Below are 23,028 nucleotides of genomic sequence, written 5' to 3' on the forward strand. Positions count from 1 at the left end.
CAACTTAAGTAACAGATACAGAATGTGGAAAAGAGTGTGTTATTTAAGTAATATTGTTTAATTAACAGTATAGGTTCAAATTTTTTTTTTAGAGAATTTTTTAATATTTATTTTTTAGTTTTTCAGTGGACACAACATCTTTATTTTATTTTTATGTGGTTCATTTTTCATTTGCTAAGATACACATATGAGGCTGTTAATTTCGCTAAAGAGAATCAGACCAGTGATGAGTGGAGAGAACCAACAGAACTTTTCGTGATGATGGGAATATTCTGTGTCTGGGTTGCTGGAGAAAGGGAAGGAAAAACCAGCTCAAATTCAGTGGCTCTTGCCATATGTTCCCACCACAGGTCACTCCTGTGACCTCAGAAGGTGTGGGGTTTCTCTGCTCCAGCAAGCAAGCATTCTGCATCAGATGGCGTCCGATCACACAGGTTGGGGGCTCAGCTCCCAAGACACTCCCTACTTTAGACCCCAGGACCAGGCCTCAGGAGCTTCTACATGCCTGGCCACAGTTGGGGTTCCCACAACACCCTCCTCAGGTTAGATTAACTTGCTAGAGTGTGTCCCAGAACTCAGGGACGTGCCACGCTGTTGGTGATAAAGGATTTTTTTAAAGTATATAGGCAGAGCGGCCAGTTGAAGAGATACGTAGAGCGGGGTGTGGAGGGGTCCGGAGTGCAGCAACTTCTGTCCCTGTAGAGTTGGGGTGCCTTGCCCTCCCGACATGTATGTTGCTCATTCTCTTCCCCATAGCCTGTGTTCAGCCATCCAGAAACTCCCCAAACCCTGTGTTTTTGTGGAGACTCTGTTGCACGTCCGTGATTGAAGCATGGACACTGGTGTCAAAATTGCTTAGACAAAAAGGATATGACCTCGTCAGTGGGCTTAGTGGGGAAGGCCAGTAAGGTCTGTGTGCTCAGCTGCCTCGTGGCCTCTCGGCGCAGCCCTCCTCAGGACCCCTCCGGAATGAGGAGGGTCTTAGGACCTACCGTTGGATAAGGAGAAATTAGAGAGTGCTTTTCTTTATGGCCAGGTCAGAGATAGAAAGACAGGGAAGATCTATGCCTTAGGGAAGAGAAATTCTAGTTTCACTGACCTTCCTTGAGCAGGGATGTTATAAGCCAGAAACCATAGTAACAAATGGATATCACAATCATATGTGTCATTCAACACAGTAGCCACTGACCACATGTGGTTAATGAGCCCCTAAAATATAGCTCGTGGGGCAATCCCTGTTGGGGGGCTCCTCTTGCCCCTGTAAGAGTTCTGTTCCTGTTCTTTACGCTTGAACAAATACTATTCCTTTCAAAAAGAGAATAAACACATAAAAGTAAAATATGACTCCTGTGACTGACAAAGTTAGTTTTAAATTTATTATTATATTTTTGGTACTGGGGATTGAACCCAGGGCACTTTGCCACTGATCTATATTCTCCGTCCTTTTAGTTTTTTATTTTGAGACAGAGTCTTGCTAAGTTCCTGAGGCTGGCCCTGAACTTGGCAGTCCTCCTGCCTCAGTCTCCTGAATTGCTGAGATTATAGGCATGTGCCACCATGCCTGGTAGTTTAAAATTTATTTAAATTGTTTGACTAGCTACATGTGTTTAATGGCTATTATATTAGACTATACTTATTTAGGAATATATTAGGGGCTAGGCATATAGCTCAGGGGCAGGACACGAGCTTAGTACGAGTGAGGTCCTATATTTAAATCTTCAGCATCCCCCAGAAAAGAAATATATTGACATTTTGCCCTAGAAATTTCTAAATTACTCATTTAAGTTAAATGCCTTAAAGCCATTTATGTTTATTTTGAGGACTTCCTGAATAACTAAAACAGATATCAAACAAATAGTAGATGTAAAGTGTTTCTGGTAAATTGTTTTCCTATTAACTTTTTTAAAGTTTGAAAATACTAAAAGCATTTTAGTTGTAGCAGTCTTTTCTACAGAGAAATCTGGTTGATGAAACTATTGGATAATTTGTGGCACTATCACTGCTCAATTAGAATCGTTTTCTTTAAGAAAACTATGTTTTACAAGTGAGCACTGACTTCAGAAAGGTTTGCTAGCAATTTCGTTTTCAAAATTCTCCTTGAAAGTGTTCATTTTTTCATTTGCTCAGTAATTTAGAGTTGACTCCGAGTGATTAAATTAAGGAGTGATAGAAAAGTGATGGATCCAGTTAAATATTAGTCCTTACGTGGAAGAGACTTGATAATTTATAGTCCTATTTAAAATTTGTGACTTCTTCAAACTCCATATATAAAATATGCTCTCATTTATTTGTAAAGGCTTAATTACATGTTAATATTGTGTTTGCACTGTTTCTAGTAATGGATGAATTTACACAAAACACATGTTATGTGCTCTTACTATTGGTTCAGTCTGAATGAAAATCACAGGGCACACAAGGTACATGATGGCTAGAGGTAAATACACACTGTTTGACTCTGAGAAAAATAAACCTTTAACCTTAATCTTTAATAATTATGTAGGCACCTAGGCTAAATGTTCAACTTAAAAAACATTTTCCATTGTATCCTGGTTACATTAACAGAACCTAGATATAACAGGATCAGAAATTCTGATTCTAAAAATAAAAAATTGTACTTGGAGCTTATGTTGGACTTTTCTCACATTTTAATTAATAATTCATTTTAATTTAATAATTCAGTAAATTATTTTAAGTAAATTTCACTGTTCATATACATGAAATAAAACTTTTGTCTTCATCAGAACTTAAAGACAGCAAGCAGATTTTATCTATTACAAAGAACTTTAAAGTCGAGAATATCGGGCCTCTTCCTATAACTGTGTCTTCACTGAAAATCAATGGATATAATTGTCAAGGTTATGGCTTCGAAGTGCTAGACTGTCATCAGTTTTCCCTGAACCCAAACACATCCCGTGATATCAGCATTGTGTAAGTGCTGGGTTTTAACTTCATCTCAGTTTTGTGGGGATTTAACACTGGAGACAGGGTGGGGTGAACTTTTTCCATTATTATGACTTCTTAAGTTGGATTTAGGGTAAGTATTTGTTTTATAAAAGTAAGAAATTTTCTGAGATTTTTTATTTTTTATTTTTATTTTTTTACTTTATGATTAAAATTAAAACCATTACAAGTTCATAAAGGAGAATTACTTGTTATCAGGTTTACGCCGGACTTTACCTCTTCCTGGGTCATTCGTGAGCTGACACTTGTAACTGCAGCAGACTTGGAATTCCACTTTACTCTCAATGTGACCCTGCCCCATCACCTCTTGCCCTTGTGTGCAGATGTGGTTCCAGGACCCAGCTGGGAAGAGTCATTTTGGAGGCTCACGGTCTTCTTTGTCAGGTAGACCACCACCTTCTCCGCTGTTCTTCCCTCACTGAGCAGTGAAGTTGTAGGGCAGCTGCATGAAAATACAGGTTGCCCAAGTGCAGTCAAAGCATAGGAATTGAGTGATATTTTTCTTGCTTCAAGAACTCTGATGTGCATGAGGTAGACAGGGTCATAACCAGTAAGCTTTCAGATAATAAACTAAGAGATTCATAGGTCTTACAGCGTAATAGTTATGCTCCATATATGTTCATTGGCAGTCATTGTGGAATATCTGAATGCTTATTAGCTCAGCACAGTGACAATTTGAGATTATAAGACCCAAATGACCCTTTTGAAGTGATTTTATCCTAGAATAATGCTTAAAATTGAACTGTAATGTCAGCCTTATATAAATTTACACATTTTTACTGTTAAGAAACATCAGAAATTGTGATGTTTCTTGATATTTGAATACCATTTTGTCCCATCGATTATTCATAATCCTTCTATAATAAAACTAGTCTTTCACTCCCCACCTTCCTTTTAAACATGGGATCTCGCTATATTGCCCACGCTGGCCTCAAACTCCTGGGTACTTTCAAGTGATTGTCCTGCCTGAGCCTTGCATGTAGCTGGGACTACCAGCACTTAGCACCACATCCAGCTTAAAACTAAACTCGTCTTTTAAATGAAATTCAGAACCACACAGTAATGAATGTCATGTTGCTTTCTCAGTTTGTCTCTGTTAGGTGTGATTTTAATAGCCTTCCAGCAAGCACAGTACATTCTTATGGAATTCATGAAAACAAGACAGAGGCAAAATGCCAGCTCCTCCTCACAGCAGAACAACGGGCCAGTGGATGTAATCAGCTCCCATTCTCACAAGTAAGAACCCTTGTTTTTTTTTTTTTTGTGTGTGTGTGTGTGTGTGTTGGGGAGGGCTGATCCCACCTTTCTTACTGCTCACTTCTGATTTTATTTGAAGGTAATGTGAATTCAATTCCAAATTTGCTTTCTTTGGGTCATCGTATGAACAGCTGCACCATTTCCTTTCTTAGGTAATTTTCACGTAAGGGCCTAGTTCATGGGTGTCATGGGGCAGAAACCCCACAGGCCCAAGGCAAAGGGGAGGTAGAGCTCCTTAACACATGCGTACCTGCATGGTTGCCTCCTCTGTCTCGTGGTGCAGAAACAGAGAAGTATGGTTTTATCTGGTTTGCCTTTATGTTAAATGTCTTTCATCTTAAATTCAGAAGCAATTGCAAAAACTTTCTCGACACGTACGGCCCTTCTGATAAAGGCAGAGGGAAAAGCTGCCTTCCAGTGAGCACCCCGCCCAACAGGGTCCAGAATGCTGCCAAGAGGAGCCCGGCCACCTACGGTCACTCTCAGAAGAAGCATAAGTGCTCAGTGTACTACAGTAAACACAAAACCAGCGCGTCCCTGGCCAGCAGTGCCAGCACTGCTACTGAGGAGAAACAGACTTTGTCCCTGGGTGGCTCCCTGTCTGCTGCTAAAGAGGACATTTGCACCGATGTCATGGGTGAGAACTGGGTCAGCCTCAACTATGCAAATGGCATGAGTGTCAACCTGCAGAAGAATTTAACCCTCCCCAAAAACTTATTGAATAAAGAGGAAAACACACTGAAAAACACAATTGTTGTCAATAATACTTCTTCAGAATGTAGTCTGAAGGAGGGAATACAGACATGTATGTTTCCTAAGGAAACTGACATTAAAACTTCAGAGAACATAGTCGAGCTCAAGGAACGAGAGCTCTGTCCCCTGAAGACCGCTAAGAAACTACCTGAGAATCCTTTGCCAAGAAACTCACCTCAGTTCCACCAGTCAGACTTGCCAGAAATGTCCAAGAAGCATAATGGTAATCTTTTCTTCCTCATTTCTTCTCTCCGTTTTGCCCCCTTGTCATTCGGGATGGGATCCGTTCTCACCTGTGACCTTTAGTTTTAATGGTGGATGCCGAGTGTTCTAGTTCCTACGTCGTGTAAATGTTGAAATGTGACTTGTGAAATGCAGAGTTTTAAGACAAGGCACCCAGGTTTTAGAATGTTGTGGCTAGGAGGTTTAATTGTAGTACAGAAGTTCAGAGGGGTGTGAATGTCGAATTTTACTGTTGGGAGGATATGGACGCCTTTTTCTAATTGTTTGTTTTTAGCTTCTCAGTCTGTTTGCAAACATTAATTAGTCCCTGCAGTGTTTCCGACTGAACAGAACCTCACCAACCAACCAGCTAACTAACATTTATTGATTGATGGATACTATGTCATGGTCCCTAGTCCTTGGTTCTTCTCGGAGAGCACCCATCTGTTAAAAGAAGACAAGTGTTCTCATGTAGCAGATACAGTTAGTGGAAGTACAACTAAGCTCAACTACGTTAATGTTGGCATCACATCTGAGCTGATCCCTTGGTCCCGTGGCAGAAGGTCCTGTGTCCTCTCCCCTCTCTTCCCTTCTTCTCTTTCTCTTCCCCCTCTCTTCCTCCATCTGACCATTTTAATGTACACATTCTTGTACCTGTTGGAAAAAACTCCGTTGCCTTTGGTCTTAATTTGAAACATCTAAATACAAATAATCGTGTTAGCCAGCTTCATGTGATTGCAGTGAAATACCTAAGGCAATTAACTTAGTGAAGATTTATTTAGCTCATGGTTTTGGAGGTTCTAGTTCAAGATCAGATGTCGCCGTTGCTTTGGGTCTCTGGTGAGGGTCTCTAGTGGAGGTGCCAGTGATGGGGAGTGCTCATCAGAGCAGTTGCTCATATCATGAGCCAAGAAGCGAGGAAGATACTGGGGTCCCGTAATCGCCTTTGAGGGCATGTTCCCGATGGCCAGAGGCCCTCCCATCTGAGCCTCACTTCCTAAAGGTTCCCCCACCTCCCAGTAGTGCTAAACCCAGGACCAAGCCTTTAACACATGGGCCTTTGGAGGACACTTCATGTTCACACCATAGTGATACCTTCATATTTTTTACTATTCAGTGATGTAGAAGGTACAGAAAGGTCATGGATGGACTAATTCTCGCAAGCTTTATGTATTTAGTTAAAGAAAGCTCAAATTGAGTTTTGAATGTTTCGTAAAAGGACACTACTAATGTAAAAGAAAGTTGGAGTCCTGTGGGCGGGATGTTCTTTGGGCCGCCGAACGGGCATTCCCAGCACCTGGTTCCGACCAGCTGGTCCTGTCTCCCCTGGCAGCAGGGTGGACATGTGAGGAGGCGCGTGTCTGCAAGGGTCCACACTGTGTCCACCTGCTGTGTGAATTTGCCCCCAGATAACGCAGTTAACCGCATCTTTAAAATCAAACCAGATGACTGTCTGCAGGTACTTGATGGTGGGTGGGCGGGTGCCTGTTGTACTGTTTCTGACCCACGCACTCTCAGGGCACAGACCACAAAACCTTTGGGAAAAGGTGAGGTAGTGGAGTGAGTCCTCCTGGGCCTCTTCCTTGTTCTCTGAGTCATGTGGGCCTGAGTACAGTCTTTGGCGTGGGCTGACTGTGCGCACTTGAAATAATAGTTGTCTGAGGGAATCACCCTCCAGGAGGCTGATGCCTGCTTAGTAGATGGCCAGGAGGGACCTTCTGCTACATCAGTTCTTTGAAATAGATGAAATATAGTGCCAGAGTGGGTCAGAGAATTTGCTCTGTGCTTTAAGGTCCTTCTGCCTGGTACTCTGTATTTAATGCCAATAGTTGAGCCACATTTACCATGCACAACAACATTTCAGTAGGTGTGAGTAAATTTGATTCAAAAATCCACAGACGTAGGATTTGCCTATATCGTTGTGGGTAGTAAACCTGCCCAGAATCCTTCCTGTGTGGATTACTAGTATGTTTATAATGTTTGAAATGAAAAATTTCTCCCACTTCAAGAATCTTTTAATCTGTTTTTTGGTTCAATCCGCAGCATGTTGAGTGGTATCATGATGATGGTAGATCAGACCATGTAAGTGTTGATGATGAATTTTTTGGCTTTCCGCTGTGTTCAGACCACCAAATTCAGAGGTGCTAGTTCATGGGCTGGGGTCATAGTGCAGTGGCAGAGTGCTTGCCTAGCATGTGTGAGACACTGGGTTCGATTCTCAGCACCACATATAAAGTAAAAAAATAATAATAAATAAATAAAGATCCGAAGGTGCTAATTCACAGGCCTGTATTTTTCTATAGAATTAATGGGTCAGCAGGAGAATCCTCATAGGGAAATTTTATTCATGGACATGGACAGTGAAGTCTGCCTTCTGCATCTGTGGGTTCTACATTAAAGGATTTAACCACATGCACAGTCAACCTGCCAGGGACTGAAAATACTCAAAAGTCAAAAATATTGCATCTGTACTGAATTCATACACTTTTTTTTCTTGTCATTGTTCCCTAAACAATGCATATAACATCTATGTAGCATTTACATTGTATGATGTTATTGTAGATAATCCAAAGGTGATTTAAGTTATGTGGGAGGATACGCATAAATTATGTGGTATTTTATATGAAGGACTTGAGATCCTTGGAGTTTGTTACCTGAGAGGGTTCTGGAACCAATCCCTCATGGATACTTCAGAACAACTATATTTTGTTGTTTTATGTTTGCAACACTATTTTAGGAAAATATCAAAATGCTAAAAAAAAATGTACAGATAGCCTGCCATCAATTTATAGTGTAAAAACTGTGACGAGTTAAAAATGAATATGGACTGAGAAATCTAGGTGAAGATAATTAGCAGTTGGAAGGTAGAATTTGTAGTTTCTTAGTAATATTAAGGGCTTGTGGTTCCTTTGTCAAAATTGGAAGGAGAGCAGTGTAACTCAGCAGATGGTAAAGGGTCATCTAGTGGCTGTGGAAACCATAGTGTGTGCAGGTTGCTCAGGAATGAGAGAACTGTATATACGAGAACCTTCCGCGTTTCAATTCCAGCCTTGGGCGTTAGTTCTTTTTTTTACTTTGGGAAGTATTTTACTTTGTGGAAAGCCTGTCATTTCCAACTCGAGATCCTTTCTAGAATCTGAGGAAAAGAGTTTTGGTTTTTGGAACTTACCTGACCTAATGATTGAGGATCCTAAGTTCCGATTTCTATCTGTTTTACTGTGTTGTTCAACAGAATTGTAAACTTCCACTCACTCTGTTGAAACTGGTTGATGTGCCTCCTACATTTTTATCCACTTCTTCCAGGTTGTAAGGCTGTTCTGCAGAAGAAATTTTAGTGGTTAAGATTGCTTTTGGGAAAGAGGTGGAGCAAATCCTTTGTCTTAAGAGTGTCTTCAGTGATTTTCTTAACCCATCAGAACTCCTGGGGGCCCTGGGAGAATTGTACCACCCATTTTGTGGCTCCCTCCCCCCTCAAAGAAGAAAATGTTCCAGCTTCTATATTAATGGTTCTGACTTTATTTTTCTTTTTTGAGAAACAATGTTTTCTGGATAGCAGAAGACCTGTCTCGTGGGGTGCCTATGCCTTCCCCCTGCCTTCCCCTGAGGAGCCTGTAGTACATGGTAAATATAAATGCCTCATAGAAGTGAAGGCTGTGGACAGATTCTCCTGGGCTCTGTTTTCCCATACTTTTTTTTTTTCTTTTTCTTTTTGGCATCAACCTGTCAAGCATGATAAACAGCTAAAATCTTCAAAGGTTTGTTACATGTTCCAGAATCTCTTGATCATCTCACAGGGTGAGGCTCTATATGTAATGTAAATGATCTTTTGAAATAATATATCTTTTCAAATATTTATAGCTATGATTTTTAATTATATGATTCAAATACTATAGATTTAGAATTATGGCTAAAGTTAGGCTACTTCTTGGTCTCAGCATTACCAAAGAGAAATAGTTAGCAGATTACCACATTGCTTTTTTTCTTATAATTCTGTAAAGGACAGTAGACTTTTCTAGTTACTAATGCCTTGGAATTAACAGTATCTGAAAGTTCTTACTGAAATGGACACCCCCAAAATTTCTGAAATAACTGTATTTGCAGAAATCACAAAAGATGTTCTTTCTTATTTACAGATACTAATAACTTGAAGATCTATTCAAGTTATTGGAGATCCATTATTGGAGAATATATGATTAGATTAGAATCATTCTGAATCATTGGAATCATCTAATCATTCTGAATGATTAGATCCATTATTCAGAATATATAAGATGATTAGATTTTAGATAGCAAAACTTGAAGCAAGGTGCTGGCTAATTCACATTTCTTGTTTTTCCATTTGCTTTTGTTTCAATCACTTTTTAAAAAAATGATTGACGTATAAAAAGTTCTGCATATTTAATGTATATATCGTCGGCGGGGGGCTGTACCACTTAGCTGCTTTCCCAGCCCTTATGTGTACATTTTGATGGGCTTGGAAATAAACATTCGTCCTTGAAATCGCCACCACCATGAAGTCCATAAATATCTGTCACCTTCCAAAGTTTGTTCCTGCTCCCTTTATTATTGTTGTTTCTCTCATTTGTCTTTGATTTTTAACTGTAGCAAAAATACTTGCTGTGAGGTAATGGGAATATTGCAAGCTTAATAGGAAGACTTGGATTGGCTCCTTTTTAAAAGTATATACTCAGTAGTTTCATATTCTTGAATATTATTTTGGTAGACTTTTTCAATCGCCAAAGAATTTGCGATTAGCATTCATCTTACTGTTCATCCTGATTCTTAGCCCCACAGAAAGCATTGTTAATTTTCTAAAAATCTCGGCTTTACCACTTTCTTTGGGGGTGGTTTAGTTTTGGCTGTTAAATTTGGGTCCTTCTTAAGAAACTTTGGTGATTAATACTTAAGGTGCTATATTCTTGACATGAAGAAAACTTAAGGAAAACTATTTACTCATGAAATCAGAGGCTAGGAAAGCAGTGGTTCATTCTTCAGAGGAGAATATCTGTGTTCTGTCTCAGACTCTTGGCTCCCAGGATCCAGAGTTCCCTGGCTTTTGGCTGTCCCTGTGACTGGTTCACAGCGGTGGATATTTTCCTTTGTGGAGGTCTAACAGCCAGTTTATGTTGTAGAAGGAATTACATTTTAGACAACATTTGGCACAAGAATGACTTTTACTTTTGCCACCTGTGAGACGGGGGAGTGGTAATGTTTCTGCAGGGCTGCAGTCGCATGCTTACTTCAAAATGTACAGCTTACAAGGGGACCCAAAAGCTGTGTCCCCTGTGTCCTGTAAAGAAGATAGATCTCAACCCCTTGGCATATGGTTGACTGTCCATCCTGTAGGGACAGAAATTCCTTATAGAGTTCCTTAATTGCCTTTGATTCAGAATCTTTTTGAATCCTGCTGTTAAAATTTACTGCCAGCTATTGACAGTGATCAGATTTGCCTTTGGACTCTGTCAGGGTCTCTTCATAGCCAAAGGGGTGAACATTCTGTTATATTTTATGTAAGGAGTTTAGCCACAAGACTCGTTTTGTATACGCATGTATTCCTTGCAACATTTAAAGACTGTAACGCCAAATTAACTTTTTGTGCTTAAATTATAAAAACCTGTGTCCCTTTTCACAGTATGTGCCATTTGCTTGGCCATTGTTTTTATAGTTACTTGATATTTATATCACTTGGAGTTAACAGAAAAAGTATGCTTACTTTGTGTTATTTTTTTAAAAAAATCTGTGTATCTTTGAGTTTCATTTGTAGTGTCAGAATCTGAGGGGACTCAACTGCTCCTTTCATCTTGTGAGTTGAGAGATTTGCCCCCCGCCCCCACCCCTCAGGTTCCACTGTCTGGTCAGGCATCCATTCTGCCAGGGCCTGCTGTGGCCATCTGAACTTTCTCAGATTTTTGAGATATCATTAAGGGCGGGGTGGGGGAGGATAGAGGCAATGAAATACTTTGTTTTAAATTATAAAACTGAAGCCAGTTGCTGTGGAGTTGTGCCTTCATTGTGAATTGAGGGATAAAAGTAGTTTACCTATTAAGTCACCTAAAAGAAACATGGCTGGAGGTGTAGCTCAGTGACATACTAGCATGTATGAGGCTTTGGGTTCCATCCCCAGCACACCCGCTGCAAATGGAAAAGGCATGCTTTCAGGTAAGATTCTCACCAGCACATCCCACTTCTGGATCATTCACCTACTGTTGGTTCCTTGCTTGCCCTGTGGGTGCTATTCACTTGCCCAGGGAGAGGGCCTTCCGTGAAATGACATGTGTCCTTTGGTGGTGATGCTTTATGCTTCTATCTGTACACATGTACACAGACAGGAAAGGGGATGCTGTGTTCCTGTTACAAACAAAGAAACTGCAACTCCTGACTACTCACATGACATTTAGTCTCATTATGTTCTAATTAGTGGTGGAGAACCCAGGTCTTTTCTTGTGTCACCCCAAAAATGTGATTGAGATATATGTATAGATCATAAAATTTCCCACTTTAACTATTTTTTTTGGGGGGGGAGGGTGCTAGGGATTGAACTCAAGGGCACATGGGCACTAAGCCACATCGACAGCCCTATTTTATGTTTTATTTAGAGACAAGGTCTTATTGAGTTGCTTAGTGCCCCACTTTTTCTGAGGCTGGCTTTGAAGTCGTGATTTCCCTGCCTCAGCCTCCTGAGCCGCTGGGATTATAGGCGTGCACCACCATGCCCAGCACTTTAACTGTTTTTAATTATAAAATTCGGTGACATTAAGTATACTCACGTTGCTGTGCATGTGAACTGTCCATTTTCAGTACTTTTTCATCATCCCAAACAGTACTTGCTAAGTAACACCCATTACTGTGCGTGCTAGGTAACACCCATTACTCCCTTCCCAATGCTGGGAACCAGCATTCTACTTTCTATCGCTTTATGGTGGATGGATGATGCTGGACCCTTTTACAAGTGGAATCAGGAAGCATTAGTCCTTTTGTGACTGGCATATTTCACTTAGCATAATGTCTTCAAGGTTCCTCCATGTTGTAGTATTATATTAGAATTTTGATCTTTTTTTTTTTTTTTAAATCATCCTAACAATTCCAGCTGTTCAGTTCAGTATGCTAAGTGTACTCACTGTAGGTGATGAATCAGGCTGAATAGTATTTCCTTATGTGTATGCGGCACCCCCCCACCCCACTCATCCATCAGTGAATATTTGGGTCGTTTCTATCTTTTGTCTATTATATAATGATGCTTCTGTGAATATTGATTTCCCCCCCTCCATATGCCTTTTTCCTAGACTTCTTTTAATGATTGTAGAACTCTTAATTTAAATGCATTTTTACTTATAAACAAAATTAGTTTCTGGAGCATCATGGATGTCAAAAATAATCTTTAAGCCTAAAAGTCATTAAACCAAATGAGATGGCTTGATATAGGAAAAAGGAATATGAATGGAAAAATTTAGCAAGAAATTGAATTGTTTTTATTTATTCAAGGGAATGACCAGCAAGTGCCTGTCAAGAATGAAGTAGACAGTTGTGAAACTTTGAAAAAGGTCGACACAAAGTCACCTTCAGAAAAGAAGATTCACAAAGCTTCTAAAGAAGACGTATGTTCTGAGAAACAGGACATGCCTTCAGTGGAGGTCTGTATTCCTTTTTAAAATTTTTTTTCTTACTAAAAGAAATATAATATGTTTAGGGTATAGGATGCAAATATTTGTATAAGAAATGTATTTCTTTTCAGTATATTGGAATCAATATTGGGAATTTGGTGTGGGTTTTCGGAAACTTTTATCTTCTAAACAATATGTAGGGATTACTAAAATAATTTTTAGTGAAGCCATATAGCTTTGTCTCCCTGTGGTACCTATTCCTAAGAAAATGGATTAACTCCTTGGTAGCAGCAGTAGAGTAGAACCAGATCAGGATCTCTTCTGTCCATTTGGTACCAATATCCATTATTTTAGGGCATGCTCTTGTTGAGTCACCTTCTTTCTTTGTCCCTATGACTATCATCATATTCTCTCCAAAAGGTTAGAAAAGTATTTGTGATATAATAGAAGAAAATTCTCCTGCAGTGAGGCAGAAGCTAAGTTTGTAGATCAAAAGAGCCTACTGTGTACACAAGGAAAGGTTGACATATAAAAATGGATATGCATACATTCTACTTAAATTAACTGAATTTGAAGCGTAAAGAGATGTGAAGACAGGAAAATCAGGAAACACAAACTTAAGCTTGCTTGGCTGCCTCAAACTTCTCCATAGGAACATCTCATGCTAAAAAACAACAGTGAAAATTGGAACAAAGAATATTGTGTCTAGCCAAGTTGACACTCTGACTCCGAGGTGATAGGTAGACATCCTTAAACACAAATGAATTTAAGAATTTTTATGTGTGTGTGTGTGGAGTACTGGGGACTGAACCCAGGGCCTTGTGCTTGCAAGGCAAGCACTCTACCAGCTGAGCTATATCCCCAGCCCTAAAGAGTCTTACTTAAAAAGGCAAGTTAATAAAATTTAGCCAATTGAGATAGAAGTAAAAGTATAGACCCAAAATAAAAGTCTTTTGTGAGGTTTCTAGTCCATTTTATTTCCAGAACTAAGACTACACAATGGTCGTTACAACTGCAGAGCAGATTGCATATTATTAAAACTTCAGCCAAAAAAAAAAAAAAAAGAAAAGAAAAGAAAAGAAAAATAGTAATTTCTCCAAAATACAGGAGGTGGGATTGAGAGGTAGATGAAAAAAAGTTTTAATTTTAATCTTTTTTGGTAGAGAGCTATTACTATGTAAAATGAAACTTAAAGTTTAAAAGCTTAAAAGAATAACTTAAAGTGTTTTTATAGTCTTGGTAATCTTAGATCCTTAAGGAATTACTATATCACATGGAGAAGGGACAATTATTTGAAAGTTGTCAGTTCCTGTTGACAATTTAAGTTTCTTTCTCTTACTTTAAATTAATATAAAACTGAGCCTTAAGTTTTTATTTAAAAAGTAACACAGGTCCCATGTTATAAATTATTCCCATAATTTCTCCACCATTTGTACATATGTTTCTAGAAAAATACTCAAGGTTAACGTAATGTCAGTGGGTAACCTTAGTTATTTCTGAGTGGTGGGAGTTCGGGTGACTTCTTTACCCCTTCTTCATCATCCTCTGTTCCACTTAAACTAATAAGCATGAATCTTTCATTTAAATAAAAATATAAGTGCTGTAAAATAAGTTGCAGACATTCTGCAGTAGGAGTTTGCAGCATGTTGAGAAAGGTGAGAGTTTTCTCTGTAATCAGGCACCAAGATGAGCATATAATAGAAGGCGTGTCAGAGATTCAAAAGCCAGGTCAGGCTGCAGTGGCCCTGGGAAGCCCCTGGAGGAGAAGGAAACTTGTATGGAAAGGAGGAGGAGGAAAGGTGGGCAGGGAAACCACTGAGTCCCAAAGGGGAGGAACAGCTGGACATTGGGGAACAGGTAGCTAGTGAGTCATCTGCCTGTGCAGCCACCCCTACTCAGAGTAATAGCCTGGAAGGTCAGAGTCCTCCAGATTGTGAAGGCCTTTGAATGCTAATTGAGAGTTGAGATTTTATTCCTTCAGTCTCCACGGGAAACATAAGGAGGTGGGTGGTGTCTATCGAGAACTAGAGAATGGTTGCATGCTACAGAATTTTACAATCAGAATTTAAATTTTTTTTTAAGTTTTAGATGGACACAATATATATTTATTATTTAATGTGGTGCTGAGAATCTAACCCAGTGCCTCACATACGCAAATGCTTTACCACTGAGCCACAACCCAGCCCTCAGTCATAATTTTTAAAAGCACATTTGTGCAAACCAAAAGTGTTTTAGAGGATTTGGCCTAAGAGTTGCCAGTTTTGGACCTTCGATGCAAATCATGGAGAGCTGAATTGTGGGGTAGAGGGACAGTGGCTGACCAGTGGCAAATAGCCTGTAGGCTCTGATCTTCCTGACAGGTATCAGTTGGATATCTTTTTAATCAGTTTCACAAAGACTTGACAGATTGCTTCTTACATAGAACTGATGTAGTAGTTAAGTAAGTGCTTGACTGAATGTGCGAATAATGCATTTTTGAAAGATCAGTCTGGGTGTTTGGGAATCTGGAGTGGAGAGGGAAGAAATGGATATCAGGTTTCTTCTAGCATGGATGCTGTCACTCTGCTAGGAGACATGCTGTCACCAAGACCTATATTTAGATAGGGACCAGGGTAAAGGATAGGAAGAGTAGAAGAGAGACTTTTAGAGAAAAAACCATCAGGAGTTCTTAGCACTTGGTAGCATAAAGGAGAGGAATCACTTTTTTTTACACAGCCATCTGCCATGGCAACGCAAGGTTTAACACCTCGGTGGCTAGAAGATGAGAAATTGGGATTTATGTAATAAGCTTCTTTTCACATCTTTCAGAGCAGTGTTGCATCGTAGGAGCATGGACTTCGCAGCCAGGATTCCTGGGTTTGAATCTAGCTCATGCACACTCACTCTATGAAATGACATTGGGCTAATGTCACAGTGCCCTCCTTTTGTAAAACAAGGATAATATTTTTCCTATGTCATAGGGTTGTGAGGAGGAAATGAGTTATTATGAGAAGTGCTTAGAATGGCAGGCTGCCAAGTAGTAAGTACCAAAGCAGTGACAGTTATGATGACAGTCGTTACATCAGGGGGGGTTACAGGCTTTGGGGCCAGTCATGTAATAGATGCTGGGGGGCTGGAGCTTCCATGACAAGGGAGACTGGAAACTTGAGCAGGGGGAGTTATCCCTGTGGAGGTGAGACCCAAATGTTGCCTGGAGTTCTCTGTTGCATGTGTGGCAAGAAGATGGTGGCCTGACTGACCTTTGGGCAGCCTCAGATTTGCAGGTGGGTTGCTGGCACAGGTACAGCAGTGGAACAAAGAGCTCAGCCGAAAGACAAGTAGGGCTTGCTTTCCAGAGCAGAAGTAAAGTCATCAGATTCAGGACAGAGGGAATCAGTGAAGTGAAGATCTGCATCTCTACTCTGATGAGTAGAGATGATTTGCATCAGGCTTGCCCATTGGCCTGCAGGGAAATAGAAATTGGTTCTGAGATTGTATGCCTGGAGGAAAGGTGGTGACCGATTACTCCAAGGTCCCCTTGGTCTGAGATGGTCCTGAGGAATGGCAGTACTGCCCCTGGTGCCCATCTGCCACATGTGTGGGCATTATTCCTTCCCTTAAGCCCTTGCCTCAGTCCTGAGTCTTTCCTGGATCCCAGAGTCAGACTTAGCCCTCCAACTTCTGTCCTTTGTGATGCAGTTTTCTTAATTTGTTGAGTTACTTTCTTCCCTGTGTGTCTTTGGCTTTAGCTGCTGGAGGCTGTGGGGCCTTAACCTGCTTTAACCATTTCTCTTAGCCCTTGCACTCGGTCCCTAAGGCTATGTGACCCCTCCCGCTGCTGGTCTGTGGGCCTGTTATTACAGACGTGGGTGCCTAACAGTGGCTGCTGGCTCAGCAGGAAGGATGCCAGCTTGAGGGACGTAGGGGACTCAGATGGACCCTGTGGCCATCCCCAGCCAAGTTTAACCAAGGTGGGTTTTCTGGTTCCGAGTTGGGGGCTGTCCTTTTCTGTGTGTGTCTGACTCACTCCCTGTTCCTTAGAATTGTACTTTGAGGTCCCCTGAGTGTACTTTCCATTTCATTGTTCGTTTAAAGAAAATCATTCTCAATAAACACATTCCCAAGTGCAGTGCTCAGTGATTGTTTTTCTTGCACATTCTTAGGGCCTAACTTTGCAGCTTAGAAAATTGTACAAATCTGTCTATAGTATGTGGAGAACATTCTTCCAGATTTATTGGTTGAAGCCCAAGTTTGAGAGCCATAAACTAAATTTTAACCCTAGCTCTGGCTTTTTATTTTCTTTTAAGCAGATTTCCCCCCCTTTAGGAAGGAATCCATGATTCTTATAGAAGCCTAAAAATGTAAGGGAGAAAAAATCTATACAAAATGAACCACTTTTAGAAGTTTATTTGTTTTCTATGCAAATTTCAAAAAAGTTTCTTACTTCACCATCATAAAATAGTGAGGAAAACAGCTATTATTATGGGTAGGTTTAATGTCATGATTCTTATTTTCTCAAGTGGTTGAATATTAGACAGTTTTATTTTTATTGGGTATATTAACAATCTATCATTTGTGCCAAAATTTAAACCATCCATTATTTAAACCATTCTCCTGCAGGTGGATGTTAAGGTTGTGTCAAGCTTTTGACTTTCATAAGTAACTCTGATGAACAATTTTGTTCATAATTCTTGCCTTCATTCCTGATAGATCCTTGTTTATGGATGTCAAGAAATAGTTAAAGGATATCAGCTCTTTCCCTGGAGCGCTGTTGCATTGCCTTGCGCAAAGTTGGTAGCAATTTATGTTCACGTGTGGTGTATGAGAGCGCTGGCTTCATTTTCCTCTCAGCAGCACCAGTTTGCCCAAAAAATATAGAATAAATAAATAAATAAATAGATAGATTGTTTTTGATGCCAGGGATTGAACATGGGCCTCATGCACACTAAGTGTGAGCTTTACCACTGACTTGCACCTACAGCCCCTCTTAGCAAAATTATGGTCATATGATAAGTGAGCCAGGTTTGGGCTTTCTCTGGATCTTGTTTGTTTGCTTTTTGGTGCTGGGCCTTGAGCCCAGGGCCTTATGTGCTAATACATATGCGCCTACCACTGAGCTACACCTCTGTCTCTGAACAGCTAGGTTTGTTTGTCATTTCAGTTTGCATCTCACCAGGGAAAGGTGTAGATGGAAACAGTACCTTTATTTTATTTTTATGTGGTGCCAGGATCAAACCCAGTGCATTTGTTTTATTTCATGTTTTGTAAAATTCCAATAAAAAAATTAAAGCATCCAAAATCCTACCACTTCAAATAAATTCTATAAATTAAGATGTTAATGTTTAATCAGAGGCTGACACTCTTACAATATCCTGCTTCCTGTCATTGCCTAGTATTTGCAAATGTAAACATGCATTATAAATGCATTCATGTTTTCTAAAACCAAAATGGAAAGATGAGACACAAGCTAGTCTATAATTTGCCTTTTCTAAGCATATTGTTTTATTGTGAAATATTCTGGATGAACTAATTTTTTTTCCTTTTCTATTTCTTTTTTGAATTGATGTTCTGTGTTTTCCACTTTTCTATTGAATGTTAGTGGTTTCCTTTATTTTCTCTAAGAACACTCTGTATGTCAAGGTATTAAATTAATGTTGTTCATCAAACATTGTGTATCAGAATATTTTATTAGTTTTCCCTTCTGATTTTTATTCACTTCTACTTATATACGGTGGTTTCAAAAATGCCTTTGTGCAGTCAATCTGTGGTTTCTCCTCTTCTTCTTCTTCTTCTTCTTTTTTTTTTTTTTTACATATCTGTTTTTTAGGTGTAGATGGACACAGTACCTTTATTTTGTTTATTTTTATGTGGTGCCGGGATCAAGCCCAGTGCGTTCTCAGTAAGCACTCTACCACTGAGCCACAACCCTGGCCCCACGGTTTCTCTTCTTTGATTTCTTCTTGTGCTTTTAGAAAAATTTAGAGGCTCTTACTCCACCTTGACATCTTTTAAATCGTCACCTCTGTTAGGTAGTTTATGGCTCAGCAACGATGATGATAGCAAAGACAGCCCGCTTGCTTACTGTGACAGGTCATTTAATCCTTACCACCTTTGGGGAACTCAGGAGACTGGGCAGAGAGGCCAAGTGACTTGCCCAAGCAACACAGCAAGGAGGCAGGGAGCAGGGTGCCAGCGGGCCGTGCGGCCCTCCAGGAGTGCTCTGAATTGGGTCTCTGTGGCTCGTCCCTCTGGTGGTCAGCCCCACCCCCCTCCCCGTGGGAACCTTGCTGACAGAGTCCGACCACCCTTCCTCTGCCTCATCTTCTGGGCAAGCCTGCAGCTTGCTTTCCCCTGCTTTGCTTTCCTGTCCCTGTCCGCGACGCAGGCCTGTCGCCCTCAGCCTGATTCACACTGGGTCCCTCCTCGGTGCCCAGTGCTTTGGGTGCGCGCACGTCTCAGAGAAAAAGGTCGTTGTCAGCTGTCGTCGCTCGCAGCCTCTTTCTGCTTTCTTCTCCTCACCCACGATTTCTTTCCCCTGGTAGGTGACTCGTGGGCTTGGCTTCTTGGTCCTTCCACTCGTTGCCTCTGAGCCCAGCTTGTCCCTCACTCTTCTCCTCTCCTTGCTGTGAACTCGGTGGCGCTTCTGTCCTACCTCTCAGCCATCCAGAATAGACTTACCCTCCTGTTGGCACAGGGTGACAGTTCCAACCAGATTGAGGTGAGAAAGGCAGCCCTTTTGTCAGCATGAGTGACCATAGACCCACTCACACTTAAAAGACTGACCCTTTATTTGTGCCTGACCCTGGAGAAACAGAAAGGCTCAAGAACGTGTGTTTTGACAAGGCTTAGTCGGCCTTGGAGTGAACAGTGTGGGTAGGAGAGGGGTGACCCTCCCCCCAGTCCATGAAGGAACGGCACGTGAACAAATGGCGTGTGTCTGAGTTGCGCGCGGGTCACGTGTCTGTCTGTCCTATGTCTGTTGGACATCAAACTTCAGCCATTAGCTTTAGATCCTGTGGGACAGGGTTCTGTGTTTTGGGCTTGTTAGGATTTTAAAACACTTTCAGTGTGTACCTACCAGAAAGAATATGAAAAGAATATAAAGAAGGAAGCAAAAATTCCATCGTCTGACCAGGTGGTGTTAGAACTTCGTGTGATTTCTGACACTTGTTTATCAGAGTGTCCACGTTGCTTGAACGGATGGAGGATTCTGCTATCCCAGACACAGGCCACGCAGAGAACATAGGTCGTGAAACCTTTGCCTTCTCTTCTTCCTGTGTGTGGTCATGTGTATGCTAGCACTCTGTGGAGTCCTTCTCTGGACCAACCTTCTGAAAAAGAGGGTAAAATGGACCAGTCTTGGCTTTTCTTGGAATGTGAGTCCCAGGGGTCAGTAGGAAGAGGACTTGTGCATCTAGGGGGTCTTCCTCTGCCCTGTGAGGACCTTGGAGGAGGCAGTTTCCTCCTGGAAGGACCAGATACGCTGGAGCCGTGTTTTTAAGCCCTGGGTCCCGCTGCACAGGTTCACCACCTCTCACCTGCGGTCAGGGCCTGTGCTTTAAGGGGCAGCATGTGGAAGAGAAGAAGTCTGTGTTAGAGGATGGAGAAGACTCGGGAATTCCCTTCCCTATGGGCCTGGCAGTTAAAAAAAAGAAAAGCACAAATTTTAAAAGTATACACATGTATCTGTAACTTCTCCTATCTACTGTATACGCATCACAGGCTGGATTAGGGTTTTTTAAAAAATTTTTTAGAACCACATTTCAAAAATATAAGCATACTTTTTATTTACCCAAGAAACTTAAAACAAGTTTGGGGCCTTCTATGGGCATCTGACTGTTCTCCTAACATTCATCTATAAACAACAACAGAAGTGCACAACTTACTCCTCGGCTGAGTTTTAATCCGATGTTTCTTAGTAGTCATTCGTGGGAGTTGCACACACCAGATTAACGGGGGGGGGGGGGGGGGGGGGGGCTGGAGGATTTATTGCTGCTGAAGCCAACAGCAAGCCACCCTTAAATTGCTAGCAGATGTTTTTCCTTTTTAGCCCCTCAGGAATTTTATAGGCAACAGTTCGTTTTTTTCTTCTCTTTCTTTGGAGCTAGAGGGAGATGGAGAAAGGAGAGAAATGAAAACAAACTAGAGGCCGAGGAACATATGTCTCAGTTGTCACCAGAGCAGGGTCATTTTAAATGCAGATGGAGTTGGTCTTCAAAAATGAAAACAAACACAAGAGGGTTTCTCTTCATGTCGAGGCACTTGAAGCCGCTCAACGCTTTCTTTTTCCTGTTTAGCAAGAGGATCCTTTCAGGAAGAAGAAGCTTCAGGAGAAAAGAGACGGAAATGTGCAAAATCTGAATTGGAATAAAAATCGAACGTGTAGAAAGAACAAGAAGAGGGGTGTCACCCAGGCCTCGAGGTGTGTGGTTTTTACCATTTCTTTATGATTTTGGTCTGATTTCTTACTTTATGATTGTGCATTGTGCTGTTATCTTTTATTTAAGGTTGGATAGGTGACCAAATATAGTACTTCAAGATTGAAATAAACTTATAAAATTAACATATTTTCTGATTGTATTTTTATTAAAAGTACCTTACAGGGGCCTTCTTGTTTTATTTATTTATTTATTTTAGTTTGTTCTAATTAGTTGTAGATGACGGTAGAATGCATTTTGACACATTGTACACAAATGGAGCACAGCTTCCCCTTCCTCTGGCTGTACATGGTGCAGGGTAATAATATCCACTTCATTCCACCATCCTTTTCATTTTTCTTTGTTTTTTTAAAATTTTTTTATTTTATTTTATTTTTGTACTGGGGATTGAGCCCAGGTATGTTTTACCACTGAGCTATTTTCCCGGCCTTGGGACAGGATCTCACTAAGTTGCCCAGGCTGGCCTTGAACATGTGATCTTTCTGCCTCAGCCCCCTGAGGAGCTGGAATTAACAGATGTACCTCCACCACACCCGGCTTCAAAAATTTATTTTAAATCTTTCCTTTACAAAATGCTAAAAGCCAAGAGGTTTTAGGAAAAGGATTAAGCATTCTTCTGTGCCAAAGCCTCGTTCTGTCTGTGAAGTGCAGGAGCATTTGTGAGACAGGTACAGGAGAAAGCCCTGGACACAGGCAGGGCCACCTGTTCCCAGCCTGGCCACTGGCATAGTAAGATGGAATAGTCACTCCCCCCTACCTCCCACCCCCCCGCCATAACCCCCGCTTCAGTCCTGCATGAGGTGGGTTCTTGCAGCTGTGGGAAGCGAGGTGCCCAGGTAGTCAGTCGCTCCTTGATGGCTCCCCAGTTGGCAAGGGCACAGCCAGGATTGAACCCGGCAGTTTGGCACTGGGTTTTGGAAACCTTGCTTCCTTAAGATGCTTAAGTGCCCTGGACTTTCATTTTCTTATCTGTAATATAAGGAGCTGCATGATGTTTTGTGAGAATCCTGTATTGCTGAGGTTCCAGGAATAGCCTCCTTAAATCTAACATATAAATTTCCCATTTAAGGATTTGTTTTAACCAGGTCAGTTGTGTTTGTACACAGTCTAACTCCAAATCTACCCAGTTGAATTCTGATTTTTTCCCCCCTATTGCTAGAGATTGAACCTAGGGCCTTGTGCATACCAGGCGGGCACTCTCAAGTTCTGATTTCTTATATCACTCTTCCAGCGCCCCACACCCACACATGGGAAAACCTGTAGCAGACACATCCTCCCTTGCCTCGTCCTCCTTGGGCCCTGGGATGGATCTTTTCAGGTTCCTCCTTGAATGGAGGCTGACCCTTCCAGGACCTCAGTTTTATGTTGGAAATGCTGTTCCAACCCCCTGAGGCCTGTCTTCAGCTGTCCATGGGTGGGCACTGAAGCCGTTGCCCCAGCTTCTTATTCTTCTGAGTTCTGGCACCTAGAGATTTCTTTTTCTTGTGGTCTCAGATGAACACTTTGATGTTTTTGTTAAAATTTTTTTCACCAGCAGTTCCACATTTGTATAGGGAAAGGGTTCCACTTTGGGGAGCTCAGGGTCCTGGCCCAGCACTGAGAGAGCTCCCAAGCGAGGTGCAGTCCTGGATGATGGGCGGGGGGCGGGGCAGCTGTAGGGTCGCCTCCAGGCTCAGTTCCACACCCAGCTCACATGGCACCACCACAAAGTGCAGTTATGAAAGAATAAACGTAACCCATTATTACTTTGTTAATAACACTGAATTCTAATTATTGATGGGTCATTTTCCTTGTTTAGCCCGGATAATTTAAAGTGA

At 41.2% G+C, this 23,028-nt stretch overlaps 1 protein-coding gene across 9 annotated transcripts in view; it reads left to right on the top strand.

Moving 5' to 3' along the window:
• Tmem131l (transmembrane 131 like) overlaps nt 1–23,028 on the top strand; it is a 166,018-nt gene that overhangs the window by 123,389 nt on the left and 19,601 nt on the right. For all 9 annotated transcript variants that reach the window (XM_026384757.2, XM_026384760.2, XM_026384761.2 and 6 more), the window contains 6 exons: nt 2,742–2,928; nt 3,160–3,345; nt 4,048–4,197; nt 4,566–5,194; nt 12,676–12,824; nt 21,071–21,195. In XM_026384757.2, coding sequence (XP_026240542.2) covers nt 2,742–2,928; nt 3,160–3,345; nt 4,048–4,197; nt 4,566–5,194; nt 12,676–12,824; nt 21,071–21,195 — 1,426 coding nt within the window. The remainder of the gene's footprint in view (nt 1–2,741; nt 2,929–3,159; nt 3,346–4,047; nt 4,198–4,565; nt 5,195–12,675; nt 12,825–21,070; nt 21,196–23,028) is intronic.

This window comes from Urocitellus parryii, chromosome 10 (assembly GCF_045843805.1).
Source record: "Urocitellus parryii isolate mUroPar1 chromosome 10, mUroPar1.hap1, whole genome shotgun sequence".
NCBI lineage: Eukaryota > Metazoa > Chordata > Mammalia > Rodentia > Sciuridae > Urocitellus > Urocitellus parryii.